The sequence below is a fragment of the Moschus berezovskii genome, chromosome 20 (genome assembly GCF_049115385.1).
Source record: "Moschus berezovskii isolate FMDL1 chromosome 20, NW_MosBer_1.0, whole genome shotgun sequence".
NCBI classification, from domain to species: Eukaryota; Metazoa; Chordata; class Mammalia; order Artiodactyla; family Moschidae; genus Moschus; species Moschus berezovskii.
This window is the reverse complement of record NC_142479.1, coordinates 32,423,263-32,438,382: the sequence shown is the minus strand read 5'-3', so window position 1 is coordinate 32,438,382 and position 15,120 is coordinate 32,423,263. Positions and strand designations below refer to the sequence as shown.

Below are 15,120 nucleotides of genomic sequence, written 5' to 3'. Positions count from 1 at the left end.
AAGGGGACGACAGAGAATGAGATGGCTTGATGGCATCACTGACTCTGTGGACAAGAGTTTGAGTGAACTCTGGGAGTTGGTGATGGACAGGGAGGCCTGGTGTACTGTGATTCATGGGGTCGCGGAGAGTCGGACATGACTGAGCGACTGAATTGAACTGAACTGAACTGATACAGGTTATCATTTGCATCTTTCAAAATGCCATATATATGCATTAGTACGTTCACAGTCTTACACAACCATCGCCATCATCCATCTCCAGAACTTTCATCTTCCCAAACTGAAGCTCTGTGCCCATTAAACAATAACTCCTTATTCCTCTCTCCAGCCCCTGGCAACCACCATTCCTGTTTCTGTTCATTTGACTACTCTAAGTAGCTCACAAGTTTCCCAAGAGGTACTAGGTAAAGAACCCACCTGCCAATGCAGGAGACACGAGAGACTCGAGTTTGATCTCTGGGTTAAGAAGATCCCCTAATCGCTTCTCGGCATTTTGGCTAAGATCAAGTGAAGAAGATCCCCTAAAGGAGGGCATGGCAACCCACTCCAGTATTCTTGCATGGACAACCCCATGGACAGTGAAGCCTGGCAGGCTACAGTCCACAGGGTCACAGAGTCAGACATGACTGAAGCGACTGAGCACACAAACAGACACACACACACGTAGCTCACACAAGTGGAATCATACACTACTTGTCCTTTTATGTCTGGATTATTTTATTTAGCATTATGTCTTCCAGATTGATCCATGAGATGTAACATCATTCCCATTTTACAGATATGATTGTCCTCCCCGCCTTTACAGAGGCTGTGGTTCAGGGAACCAAGGGAGAGCACCCAAAAGCAGAGTTGGAATGGTGTTCCATTCCAACTGGCTAGCTTTTATAATTCCCAGGAGAAATCAGCATTAATCCATGTGCCTAGGCCTGTACGGCAATTGAAGAGTAATTTCCTTTGTGTTGTTTTTCCTTTGAGAATATTTTTACTCTTATTCTCGTTTCCCACTCCTCCCCTCTCAGGGATTCCTCTGAACATTTCCACCCCACCCAGTCCCAGTTTTTTTTGTTTTTTTTTTTTCCCCAGAGCACGTTAACTCCTGTTTTTTGGGGTCCAAGGGGCCCCTGTCTGGAGATCCTCCTGCTTTGGTTTCATCTGAACGCACTCAGCCTTGCTTGAGTCTCTGTTTACACCTCTGGCCCCTCCACCCACCCTGGGGCAGTTATGTGCCTGTTTCCTTCCAAAGCAATTAGTGCAAGGAGGCCAGCCGACTCGATGTTAATGCCGTTTCATTAAGTGGGAGCAATCCTAATGATAATAAAATGGCACATTTAACATTCAAACATTGAACAGGGTTTCTGAGCGAGTGTGTCTCTCTCTATCTTTCTGGTAGAACAGCTCCATCTTCATAAAGACCTGACAATACACCTTAATGAGAGACTGGGGAGCTGAGCGTCTTTATGAGAGGATGAGAAACAGACAAAGAATCCAGAGAAAGAGGGTGCGGCGCGTTGAGGGGATAAAGACCCTAAGGAGTCCTGGGGTGATGGATTCTGTGGTTGCTAATTCAGACAATTAAATTCTGTAAGAAATAAGGTCACATGGAAAATAAAGCCCGCCACAGGCTTTCATGTAAGGCAGTCATTTACTTTTCTGTTTGTTCAACACATTTTTTTTTCAACAAACATTTACTGTGCACCCACGACGAGCCACATTTTGTGGGGGTTCGTGATAGAGGACAGCTCTAGTTTTATGAAAAGGAGCTCCAAGGGCATGAATGGTCTACAGACCATCTTGTTTACCCTCCCCTAGGCAACTTCTGTCAGATCTATCTGAAATTCAACAAATGCCCCAGTGAAGAGAATTTTAACAGTTGCTTTGGTCTCCTGAGCCGGTCCTTATGCCCCTTCCTTACTGAGACATCCACCTCCAAGTTCCTTGGCACTCTGTGATTATAGAATATCTGATTGAACTGAAGCAAAAAAGTGGTGTGTGATTGGGGAGCTGGCCAGAGAAAGAAGGTACATTCAATCAGCTGGTGTTTATGGGGGACTGAAGAGAGGCAGGAGAAAAGGATAACTTCCCACAGCCACTTTCTTCCTCTAAGATGTCTTTCCCAGCTTTATTTCCAACTCCTGGGCACAAAAGGGAAGCTTCTGGCCAGGGGTCAAAGGTGGGCTTTGCCCAGGCTGGGAAAGCGGCTGATTCGAAAAGGTGTCAAGTCATAGGATGGTGTTAATTTCATGCTTAATTCATACAGGATCTTCCCCACAACGGGGGACAACTTGAACCCATGCCCTAGAGAAAGGAGAGCAGGTGGTCAGACATCCACACAGATAGGGGCTGGACTCCCTGGAAATCCCCTACACAGTCCCCAGAGAGGGCTAACCTTCCCACCAGTCGCACCCCAAAGGCAGAAGTTGCCTCCCACCATGAGCATCCCTTATTCTCTGATAGCCCGGTTCAGCCCCTTTGTACACTCACAATCTGGACTTTGGCCCTTCTCTATCAGCTTAAAGCATGAAAAACACCATTCTGCCTTGCACTGAGGTCAGCTTTAAGGCACCCCATCTTCCCTCACTCAGGCTCACCAGAGAATCCAGCACCAATGACAATGTTGTCGTACTTTGGGTGTCTATCAAGAACGAAGTGCCCATCGGGGGTGTTCTAGAAAGAAACAATCACACCCGTGTCCTTTGAGGATAGAGGGAGGAAGAAGAGCTGCAGGCTCAGAAGGGAGGAGACTCGGCTGGATTTCTTTCCAGAAAGAATGGGAACAGGACACAGGCATGCTTTCTGCATGCCAGTGCCCTGGGGTACGCAGGTCTTTCTCATTTGTCCATCTGTCTCTTCTCATACAGAGCTATGAACACAGTAGGTGCTCAGTTAATGTGTGTAAACTAACTTCAGCCAAGATGCTTCAGGCCCTGGTGACATCTGTCTCTTCTCTTTGTCCCCAAGGCCTGCTCAACTAGAACATCTTGCCAAAAACTCTTTTAGAGTTCTTCTGGGAAACATAGTGAAGGACTGCCAGACATAAGCCTAGTTTCCTAATGAAAAGGAATATGAATAACCTCTAATGGGCCCTCTTGGGTGGAGGTGAGCCGACCCTCAGAAATGAGTTCATTTGTTTCAAGTCACATACTATGTCAGGGGTCAGGCCGAGTCTGGCCCAAGCCACACAAGGCCGGTCTGCCCCATCGCCCTGCTCCCAGGGCCGTGGGAGGGCCTGGCCCGGCTGCCCACACACTTACCGTGTACATGCAGTGCTCCATCACAGCAGGCTCAGGCTGCAGGTCAGGTAAGTGATCTCTGACAAAACCGCTCAGGATGTGGACATCTTGGATGTCTGAGAAAGCTGCCGGGCAGTCCCGCTCCTCGGGATCAGCATTGTTGCCGTGGTGATAGCAGACCTGGCTCCCAATCAGAGCAGTGTGAGCTGGGAGGGCCGGCTTCCTGCATGCCACCCCAGCCCGGCAGGAGATGGGGGGCAGGTTGTACACAGGAGGCACCCCAGCCATCACCCCAGCCTTCTCCAGTCCTGTCAGATGCTTTTTGTTGCCACACAAGGTTGCCTAGCCATCCGTTCCCCCGCTAACCCTCTGTTTGCAAAGGAAGGGCTCCCTTTGCTGGGCCCCAGGACAGCTGGGAGTCTCGTGTAGCACATACTGAATAGTGAAGTCGGTTCCTGCTGCTACTCACTGGGGTCTGAGGGAGCTCATTGAGAAAGTTAGGGTAGTCGCCCCAGATCTGCATGGGCCCCTGTTAGCCTTCTCTGGGCCTCTCCCCTCACCTTCATCAGCCCTGGGTACTCTCTAGAGGGCAGCCCGTAGATGTGGTGAGGAGCCAGGCTGAAGCCCAGGCCCACGAAGCACGGAAAGGCCTGGGACACACCGTAGCTCCCAGGAACCTTCTCTTGCCAGTAACACACATTGATCCGCAGGGTCTTGGAGCAGGAAGAGAAAGTGGGAAATGAAAAGGAGCACATTCCGGGGTCCCGCAGCTCTTTAATACAAGCCCAGATGCCCCGCTCAACTCACCCATCTTTGTTTCACTCAGTTCTCGTGTCATTCACATATTACATCATGTTGTGTGTGTGCGTGCTAAGTTGTTTCATTCATGTCCGACTCTGCGACCCCATGGACCATAGCCCCCCAGGATTCTCTGTCCATGGGATTTTCCAGGCAAGAATACTGGAGTGGTTGCCATTTCCTTCCCTAGGGAATCTTCCCGACCCAGGGATCGAACCCTCATCTCCTAAGTCTCCTGAATTGGTAGGCTGATTCTTTACCACTGTGCCACCTGGGAAGTCCCAAGGCCTTTATATACATCATTTAATTTAATTCTCCAACAGCCCTAGTCCCCATTTTACAGGCTATAAAATTGAGGTTCAGTGAGGTGAATGAACTTGTCCAAAGTCATCCACTAACACGTGGCAGGTGGAAGATTCAAGCTCAAGTCCCTCTTGGTCCAACTTTTCTTAAGCACGACCTCCCAGGCTTCCAGTTCCCCTTACCTGGAGAGGTAGCTCAGCTCCCAAGGGACGGAGGAGCTGGTTGGTCCAAGGACCTGCCGTGATTATCAAGCTCTTGGCTTGGTAGCTCCTGGAGGGAGTTTTCACCGTGACTTGTAGCCCTGGTTTTATCTCCACTACCTTCTCTCCATCATGCACTACACCACCTAGCTGTCGAATTGCATCCTAAAAGGGCAGGAACAGGGAAGGAAGAATCAGTTTTATATGTGGTTCACCCTGGTGGACAAAGAATCCTTCACTGAGAGCCGAAAAGAGAGGGCAGACTCTAGACCTCCTCACACATATTGTCCAGGCCTGATAGGATATCTAAAAGCACCCTGCCCCATAGTCAAGACTAGAACCAGCAAGGCAGAGGCTCTCATCTGGCCCAGGGTCAGGGGATGGCTGATGGGGACCCAGGATGCCCAGAGCAGGAGCTGCGTGGCCCCTAATGATGCGCCATGTCACCTGGAGGGCTCTGAGCGCCTTGTCGGCATAGAGGACTCCTCCCGAAGCCTCCAAGAGCCCCACTTCTCCCCTAGCCAACCGAATATTGGGGAAACGTTGCTTCAGCTCCTCAGATGAAAGACACTGGTGCTCCACTCCCTGCCTTGACAAAGTAGCCTGGATTATCTTTAATTCTGGATTCTCCTTCATTCCCAGCAGCAGTAGTCCAGTCTGCCTGTTAAAAAGAAAAAAAGACCCCTACATGAGAGTTTGTGTCTGGGCCCTTCCTTCTCTGTCATTCTTCAGCAAGGGTCCGGGGCCAGGCATCAGGGAAATGCTGGCCTCACATTAAAAAAACAGGCAGAGACATCTCTGTCCTGTTGTGAGAGTCCCAGTATTGTTGAGCTGGTATCCAGCCCACCGCTCAGTCTGCCCTTGGCTGTCACTATTGGTTTGCTTGTCCCTCCATCTTCCCTCCTCAGGATCCACCCTGCCCTTGAGGACAGAGATCCTAAGTCCTCTTTTATCGCCACACCTAAAAAGTGGTAAAGGTCGAATGAATTTGATAAGATTTCTTCCCCTCCCTCCAGTTCCCTGACCCTACTCGCTGCTCTGATCTTCAGAGATCAAGGGGACGACAGAGGAGGAGATGGTTGGATGGCATCACCGACTCAATGGACTTGAGTTTGAGCAAGCTCTGGGAGATGGTGAAGGACAGGGAAGCCTGGTGTGCTGCCGTCCATGGGGTCTCAAAGAGTTGGACCCAACTGAGCGACTGAACAACACCTTTATCTCTTTTCCCTTCCCCAACCCCTTGCTGTTTCTTTTCGCTGTCCCTTTTCCGTGGCGTATCGTGTTTCATCCCTTCCCGTGTGTCTATCTCTGGGTTCCCTCTCAGGCTGCTTGTTTTGTGGAAAGGGTCCTAAGTTGGGAGTTCTTGCTCTACGTCCAGTCCTGGCATCCTCTCTGTGACCTTGCTCTGATTGCTCCCTGAGCCAACCCCCAGATTCCTCCTCTGTAATGCATGACTGTTGGACAATCAGAGGTTTCACATCATAAGAAGTGAAGTGAAGTGAAATCGCTCAGTTGTGTCTGACTCTTTGCGACCCCATGGACTGTAGCCTACAAGGCTCCTCCATCCCTGGGATTCTCCAGGGAGGAATACTAGAGTGGGTTGCCATTTCCTTCTCCAGCAGATCTTCCCAACCCAGGGATCGAACCCGGGTCTCCCGTATTGCAGGCAGATGCAGAGAGGGTGTAGAAATGGCCTGGATCTTTTTTTTTTTTTACTTGTCACAATACCTGGGGGTTGCCATTCACATTTGGTGGGCAGGGGCCAGGGATATTAAACCTGGAATGTTCAGGAAAATCCCACCCAAATGCCAATAATGTTCTCATGCAGAAAGCCCAGTAGATAGCCTCTTAGGACTCCAGGAATTAATTCAGTGATTCGGTGATTTTGTTTCTCCCTGTACATCCCTGTATGCTTCTTACTCTGAGTGAAAGCCATTTCTGTTTAATGCTTTCCATCTCTCTGTCACCAGAGATCAGAGTTGCCTTTTTGTGGGAACTGATAAAAACAATAGAAGGGTCACTTTGGCCCTTGGGAGGGCCACTCCTGTAGTCCCTCTCGGTTCCAGCAGCCACAGTGACAAGCATCAGCCTGACACATCCCCCAGGTACTGTATATAAAGCTCGTAATAGCCTATAATGGAGTCTCATGGATATTACATGCTTCCAAATCCCACATTATCTGGTTGGGGGGATTAAAGAGAAGACAGGGAGGGGGTAGGGACACAGCGGGCCCTGGGGCCAGTGTCAGTACACAGAGCCTCGCAGCGTGCCCAATCCATTTGCCATGGCCCCCGCCTACTCAGCATCCACCACTGATGAGAAAGCACTGAGCGCCTCTGCCTCTTCAAAGCTCAGCAGAGGAAAGATTCTGTAGAAGTCCACACCTGTCAGCAGACAGTCCTTTTCCTGTGGCCCCAGAAGGACTTCAGATTGGGTTTCAGGTAATGAAAACTCGCCTAGTAAACTCCTCGGTCAACAAGAAAAGGAAGTCACCCAAGCATACGTTCTTGAGCCCTTTGTACCCTGTGAAGCTGTGGCTGGCTACAATTCTGCTTAAGCCCTGGCTTCATTCTCACCTGAGCAGTCATAATATCAGATCCCTGACCTGGAAATTTCTGAGCAGCATATTTTAACCTCTGCCTGCAACGTACCAGCCTTGGTCTCCCTTCATTTTACCCTCCTTTTCTTCCTCCCTTCTTGCTTTCCTTTTTCTTTCCTTCCTTCCTTCCTTGAAATAAGAACTCCTCTTACAGGAATGTGCTGCACGGAGGAAATGAACTCATGCCAAAGCAATGGGCAAATCTGTCAAATTATGAAATGCTGAGTGATGTTCTAATTCCCAAGCTGTCCTGTGGTGGCTGAAGCGGGAGCACCCCATCCCTAGGAGTAATCAGCGAGCTGATTCTGCCGGTGAATGTAATTGTGCCGATTGTAATCATTTTGCTCCAGCTCTCTGCCCCTGTGGCATTTATTTCTTAGCCCAGATATTGATCTAACAGTGGGAAATTTTCCGTTTGAATTTGTGGTGCCGGACCCTCCCCTAGTCCGAAGATGCATTTGGGAAATTCTCATTTTCCGTGGATCACAGCTGAGCTATTTGGCCCGAGGGAAACCATGCACTGCTGAAGAAATGCCTTGGATTGGAGAGAGATTTTTTGACCATTATGAGCAAATCGGAAATAAATGTAAAACACTGCCTGGAAATGCAAAGGCCTGTCATTATGGGAGATAGGTGAGAGTCTCCTGTGGGAAATGTTTAGAGAATTGGAAATCAGTCAATCAAAACCGGGATTGGAGAACGGGCTTTTTCTCCCCAAGTATGAAGATAGATGACTTCCACGGGCGGATTGAAAATCATTTAAGTGCTTATTTTCTTAATGGCTTTTCCTAGATCCCAATAAACAGTCTGCTCATTCTGCATCAATTTCTCACACCCATGCTCTGGGCCTCCCTTTCCTCTTTTTTCTGCTCAGATCCTGGCTACCAGGTTTGGGGAGAAAGAGGGTGAGAAGGGACAAAGATCTCACAGGCAGGAGAAGAAAAAAAGAGAAAGACCAGGAAATGAGTAATCAGGGAGTAGTCAGGGCTGGTCTAGAAAGACGGCACCTTGAAGTGAGGCTGGGTGCCAGGGAACCCTGAAAACAGTTCAGCTCCTAAGTCGCAGGACACCATCAACTGACTGCTGAGAATCTGGTGCTAAACTGTGCCTTCCTCCCAACCCTAGCTGGATCCAGTGCTAGGAAGAGATTCCTCTCAGCAGCCTGTTGACTTCTGTGTGTGTGTGTGTGTGTGTGTGTGTTAGTTGCTCAATCATGTCCAACTCTTTGCGACTCCATGGACTGTGACCTGCCAGAATCTGCCCATGGAATTCTCCAGGCAAGAATACTGGAGTGGGTAGCCATTCCCTTCTCCAGGGGATCTTCCTGACCCAGGGATCAAACCTGGGTCTCCCACATTACAGACAGATTCTTTACTGTTTGAGTCACCAGAGAAGCCCTTGATTTCTCTGTGGCTCTAATAAAGCCTTAGACATGATGGAGGGAGTTGGTGATGAGGGAGTTTTACCAGTTACAATAGGACAGGAGGTAGAATGGAGCTGGGAGGAATTGAGAAGGGCAGACAGCTCTCCCTGCATCTGCCATCTCCCATTCCAAGCTCCAGCTTCCCCCTCTCTGGGTGAAAAGTGCCAGGCAAGCCAGCTCTGAGAGTCACCTTGGGGAAGGGACTCCGATAGGACTTGGTAATGGCTGCTGTCTTTGTTGGTTTTCGAGGAGCTCCTGGTGTTTCATCTTCAGCTCAGTGGGCCGAGGTGGAATTGGTTAACAAAGACTGCTCCAGGGAGGGGATGTGGCTGACAAGCCAGACACTTCGCAGACACAGGAAGCAGCAGCTGCGGAGGGGGCCACCAGGTTCTGCCAGCAGCTGTACTGCCTACGGCTGTGATCTTGTCTGATATTGTCAGCTAAGCAGGGGCAGCCCGGGTCAGGAGCTAGATAGTAGGACTCAAAGGGAGAAGGCGGGGGCAGGAAAGAGATGGGCCACAGAGCTGGGATTTGCTCTGGGTATCAGCATCCTGGCTGTACACATCACAAAAGACTCAGACCTTGTGATCTGACACATGTGTCATTGTCTGCTCCTGGAATATATGCAAATATCCGGAGCCCACCATATTCAGTGTGCCACTGTTACTGGAAGTGGCAGGACAGAATGAAAAGAATTGGACAGCCACCTTAACTATCAATTCCTGAAGGCTTTTTTTTTTTTTAGATCATCATCAAATATCATTAAGTAAATATGTTTGTATCTATCAGTTCAATTATGATATTGTGCTGGTTCTTCCAGAAGAGCTTAGGAGAATAAGAACCACACAGCTTATGAATCATTTAGAAAATCAGAATTAGGAACAAAAACTCAAGGAATTGGAACGGGAAGTATCTGTTCTGTGGCTCCAAGTAAAAGAACTAAATAAACTAGCGTGCCTGGGTAAATTAAGTTGGCCATAAGGAAGGAATTGTTAATAATAACAACACAATAATAAAACCTAGCACTATACAGAACTTTAAAGATTTTTCAAAGAACATTCACTTCACTCTTCATTTTCTGTAAGTGGGGCTTCAAAGCATAGGGAGAGTCTTTTTTGGGGAGAAAGCGGGGAGATAGTCTTTTAAGAGGGGCTAGGATGTGTCCTGGGCCTCACACGTGGCTCACTGGTAAAGAATCTGCCTGCCTGGGTCAGGAAGATCCCCTGGAGAAGGAAATGGCAAGCTACTCCAATACTCTTGCCTGGGAAATCCCATGGACAGAGGAGCCTGATGGGCTAGAGTCCATGGGGTCGCAAAGAGTCAGACATGACTAAGGAACTGAGCACATGCGCACACACATAGCAACCTTTTGACCTGGGATAATTTAGGCATAAACTTGTGTGGAGACAAGAGATGGACAAGGTAACCAGTCTGTGGTATTTCCTAAATCAATCAATCTATCAATTCAGTCGCTCAATCATTTCTGACTCTTTGTGACCCCATGGACTGCAGCACAACAGGCTTCCTTTCAACTCCCTGAGCTTCCTCAAACTCTTATCCTTTGAGTTGGTGATGCCATCCAACCATCTCATCCTCTGTCATCCCCTAAATCAGGAGCCAGCAAGATATGACCCACCTGTTTTTGCCTGTCCCACAGCCAAGATGGTTTTCATGTTTTTAAATGGTTGATGAAAAACAAAAGAATATCTCATGAGATGAAAACTATGTGAAGTTTCAGTGTCCATAAATAAAGTTTTATTGGAGCCAGCCATGGTCATTTGTTTTCATATTATGGTGGCTCAGATGGTAGAGAATCAGCCTGAAATGCAAGAGACCCGGGTTCGATCCTGGATCGGGAAGATCCCCTGGAAAAGGGAATGGCAGTCCAGCCTGGTATTCTTGCCTGGAGAATTCCATGGACAGAGGAGCCTGGCAGACTATGTGGGGTCACAATGATTCGGACAGCTCTTAGCGACTTTCACTTTAACTTTATTCGTGGCTGCTTTCACAATGGCAGAGTTGAGTAACTGGCAGAATTGAATCGCTACAACAGAGACCATATGGCCTGCGATGCCAGAAAAACTTACTATATGGCCATTCACAGAAAGTTTGCCAAACTCTGCTTTAGACAAAAAGTTGAATAATTCTGTGAATTGCACTGCTGGTTAAGAGCTTACTGGTCAGTAGCAACCCTCTCATAAGTTTGTGGGGAGAATAAAATGAGTTAACATGGATCAAGTACTTTTAGAAGAGCCTCAGTTTCCTTTTTATTTTTTTCTGGCTGAGCAGCATACAAGATCTTTCCGGATGAGGGATCAAACCTCTGTCCCCTGCATTGGGAGCGCAGAGTCTTAGCCATTGGACCCCCAGGGAAGCCCCAGCTTCTTATCATAAGCACTAAAACAGGCAGTGATGATGATGATGATGGTGATTTGTCAGGTACCATTCTAAACCCTTTACATACTTATCTTCACAACAGACCCAGGAAATAGATATTATTACTCCTATTTTGCAGATGAGAAAACTGAGTCTCTCAGGGGTTAGACAGCTTGCTCCAAACCACACAGCGAAATATGTCAGAGTGAGCTGATATCTAGAGCCAGGCCTGCCTTATACCAAAGTCCTTCCAAATTCCTACCTTCCTGCCAAAGAGAAGGATTGTGAGATCATGAGTCTCCTATCCAAGGGTCCCTTTCCCTCTCTCCAGCAGTTCTTCCCCTTGATGTCCATGCTTCCTGCATCCCATCTGCCCCCTTCTGCATTTCTTCCCCCGCCCTTCAATGGAGATAGGATGCAGCTGACCCAGAATAACTGGAAGGAACTGCCATGTAATCAAAGGTGCTAGGCATAGTGCCAAGTATTTCGTAAGAGTCTCGTTTAATCCTCACAAAACCCTAGAAGAGAAAATGAGGTGCAGAGAGGTACAGAAACTTTTTCAAGGTCACACAGCTGGTAGGTAGAGCACAAAGTCAAATTCAAGCCTGTCTGACTCCAGAGTTGTCTCCCCTCTGAAAGATTCCACTTTCCAAACATGTCTCAGTTGCCTCCTTGTCTTCTGGGATGAAGTGTGCCCTCCAAGGCCTCAGCAGGTTTTCAGCATAAGATACTCAGCAATATTCACAGATGGCTGACAAAGAGGGGGGTTCCCTTTGCCAGGCCACCCCTCAGCAAGACATGCTCCTTTATTTGGGTGCTGGGTGCATTAGCTGCCTCTGGAATCAATCTGTAATTAGCTGCCCTAGCTGTATTTGCATAATGGATTTCACTTTGTTCTTAAGTTAATGGTGTTTTTGCAACAGAACAGTAACCTCTTGGTTCCTGGCCGTTAAAATAACTGCCACCCTGTAGGGTAGAGCAGTGGTTCTGTAGGAAGCTCAGTTAAGAGCCATAGACGAGTTGGGGGGATGATACGATGGGTGGTAAAACTTCTCTTTGCCTCTTGGGTTGTCTGCCTTCTTCCCCATGAGTATTTGAAAGGTTGTGGTTGGGGGACGGATCTTAAGGGTCAGAAAAGACATGGGAGCAACAGGCTCCCATGGAAATAGCTGCAGGCTTCCTCCATGGCAAGCAGTGCAGCCTGAGGAGCATCGCCATTTGTTCCCATGGGAGAAGGTATGCAGAGAAAAATGAAATGGATTTATATGGGTTGTTCTAGGGGTGAGGCGGAGAAGGCAATGGCAACCCACTCCAGTACTCTTGCCTGGAGAATCCCAGGGATGGCAGAGCCTGGTGGGCTGCCGTCTATGGGGTCGCACAGATTCGGACACGACTGGAGTGACTTAGCAGCAGCAGCAGGGGTGAGGACCCAGCTTGAAAAGTTGTGATACTAGTAGGAATATAAAGAATCAAGCAGAGGGACTTCCCTGGTGGGGCAACGGTTGAGAATCCACCTTGCAATCCCAGAGACACGAGTTCAATCCCTGGTTGAGGAACTAAGATCCCACATGCCAGGGAGCAACTAAATCCATGCCCCAAAACTACTGAGCCTGCGTGCCTCAACTAGAAAGTCCACGTGCCGCAACGAGCAACGCAACATCCCGTATGACGCAACTAAGACCCAACACAGCCGAATAAATAATTATTTTTTTCATTAAAAATAATCAAGCAGAGTTCTCCTCCTCTATTTCAATCCCTGCCCCGACAGAGTTTCGGAATGTAGATACACACTCTAGCTCTGGCCACCTGCCCAGTGTCCTTCCAGTAGCTTTCCCCAAACAATCTCTGCAACCTTTGGACACATGGTCTGAACCCAGCCCTGGAACTCAGAGCCTGGCTGGAGCCAGCTTGACCTGTGGGATGATCATGATGACAGCAAGCAGAATGCTACCATGCGTCCAACACCTCCGAGACCCTGTGTGTCCCTCGTTGCACATCAAAAGTGTTCCTGGCACCACCCCCTCCCATGGTAAAAGCACCCCAGGTGCCAAGCCCCAGGATTCAAGGAATTCTCCCCCACCAACCCAACCTGTATAATTGGGTTCCTGCCTCATGCTCCAGCCGGGCCCACATGGGGTAGCACTCAGCCATCATCTGGGTGTAGAAATCTTCTGGGTATGCCCTTCGGATGATCCGGCTCTGCCCATGGGAGCTTCCTCGGGAGTGCGGGAGAAAGAACTGGAGATGGAGAACAAGAGACAGCTGAAGCTGACACCCCTCCCCTTTAGGAGCCAGCTCATCCTGTGCTGTCAACGAGGAGCACTTATTCTTCAAATATTTCCATACAGTCTCCCTTTACAGCCAAGTACTGACTTGGCTTCAGAAGAGAAGTTCTTCAGTAGCTCTAACTCATGCCTCCTTTTTGCTAACATCATTCGCATCCCAAAGTCCTTCTGTGAGTTAGTCTTCAGTCATCCTGTTGGAACCTCCATTTAGACTCTTGGAGAAGCAGAATCAGAAAGATGCTTCGAGATCTTTCTAGTCTAGGCTCCTCATTTTATAGACAAGGAAACTGATGCTGACTCTTTCTCTGTAGTTCAGATTGCTCAGGACAAGGGATCTGTCTTGGGATTTAACAAGAGATGGAGTGTTTCCTACAAGGTTGGACCAGGAATCCCTCAGGCTTTGAGAAAACTGATCGAGAAGTGTAAAAGGTTTCCAACCAATCCAGCTCATTACCAAGAAGAGTAAACCAAAAGTAGCCTGGATAGATGCAGGTAGAATGGGAGGGTAGAAACTTTGGGAAGGTGGGCTGGGTGGATCTGCCCTGGGAAGGGCCCTGTGGATATACAGGGTCTACCTACATGTGCAGTGGCCAGTAGATTGCACTTCATGGGGTCACTTTTCTATAAGGAAAAAAAAACAAACCTAAGTCTCATTTCCTGTGTATCAAACAAGGAGACTGCTATTATCCAGAGGTGACAGAAGAAAACAGAATCCTCTGCTGGGTTGCAGGGTAAGGGGCCAGAAATATGCCAGGACAAATCCTACCTCCTAGGCGGACTAATCAGCCTTTGCCTCCAGGCAGAATTACCTCTACTTAAGGTTACCCAAAGCAGAACTGATTACTTTTCTGAGCCAGAGCAGCCATTTTGGCACAGAAGATCCTGGGTAGGTAGAAGGTAGAGAATGGGGCCTGGGACACTTCTTGATCAAGGACAGGATCTAGGAGGCAGCAAAAGGAGGAAATGTGCCTAGAAACCCAAAGCAGGTCTTAGGGAGGGTGGAACTGTCTTTGCATTGTCATGAAACACACCAGAGAGCTAAGCTTCACACTGCACAGAATTTGTGATGACCAGGCCCTTTGATTCGTGATGATCAGGTCCTCCACCCCACTGCCTGCTGGCTCCAGAAAACCCTCTGGGAGTTGGGGGAAAGGAGAAAGGGACCATCCTTGAGGTCAGGAGTGCAGAGAGGACACGGTACCTGCTCCAGCAGAAGGACTTTCTTGCTGTGTTTGGCCAGGTGGTATGCCGTGAAGCAGCCCTGGATGCCTGCCCCGATCACAATGGCGTCATAGAGCTCCCTCTGAGCAGCCATTCTGCCTGCTGAATTAGCCCTATAGCCTCAGAGACCACAGAGACCTCAGAGACCAGAGAGGGCTGGCGGAGACAGGCTCCAGCCCCAAGGAGGAGGAGTAAAGCAAAGTCCAACATGGTCAGCAATCCCACAGCCCTGGCCTCCGCCCCTCTCCTCCCAACCTTCAAAGCCTGGCACTGGGCTCAGCCCCCGCCTCCCCTGCAAAGCAGAGCTGGGGAGTCTGATTTGTGAGGTTTAGCCCGGCTCAGCTGCCAGCCTCACCCCTTGCATCCCTCTAGCTTTCTATTCTTGGCTCAATTATTGTCATGCAAATGGACTCCTTCCTATGCCACCTTCCTGTCTCATTACGATCTTTGTCTCAGGACTCCGGCCCTGGAATTTCAATGCCTCCTAGAGCGAGCTGGGCACTGGGACTGCTGCCTCCCCCTGCTGTCTTCCCACTCTCCAGCCTGATTTCCTTTGGAGACTAGAGGGCCCGGCTAAGAACTTGGCACCATGCCCAGGGTAAGACCCACCTCCCTGGTGGGTGGTGAGGTCAGGGGGTAGATGCAGGGGCCAATTGGGAGGGCAGGTTTGTGATTATGAAATTAT

General features: G+C 49.0%; 1 protein-coding gene across 1 annotated transcript; it reads right to left on the bottom strand.

Annotated features, from left to right (window-relative positions):
* Positions 1-701: 701 nt before the first annotated feature.
* Positions 702-14,544, bottom strand: PIPOX (pipecolic acid and sarcosine oxidase). The gene is made up of 8 exons (XM_055396023.2): positions 14,416-14,544; positions 13,019-13,167; positions 4,979-5,192; positions 4,514-4,696; positions 3,791-3,943; positions 3,252-3,410; positions 2,589-2,664; positions 702-2,295 (listed from the first exon to the last, which is right to left on the bottom strand). The coding sequence occupies exons 1-8, from the start codon at positions 14,527-14,529 to the stop codon at positions 2,165-2,167; spliced, it is 1,179 nt and encodes a 392-aa protein (XP_055251998.1). The 5' UTR covers positions 14,530-14,544; the 3' UTR covers positions 702-2,164.
* Positions 14,545-15,120: the final 576 nt, after the last annotated feature.

Excerpts from the sequence above, each read along its gene's own strand:
- PIPOX (XM_055396023.2), bottom strand. The coding sequence starts at position 14,529 with ATGGCTGCTCAGAGGGAGCTCTATGACGCCATTGTGATCGGGGCAGGC. Across the intron at positions 4,697-4,978 it reads AGGCGCTCAGAGCCCTCCAG|GATGCAATTCGACAGCTAGG; the intron begins GTGACATGGCGC and ends CTGCCCTTTTAG. Across the intron at positions 3,944-4,513 it reads GAGCTGAGCTACCTCTCCAG|ACCCTGCGGATCAATGTGTG; the intron begins GTAAGGGGAACT and ends TCCTGCTCCAAG.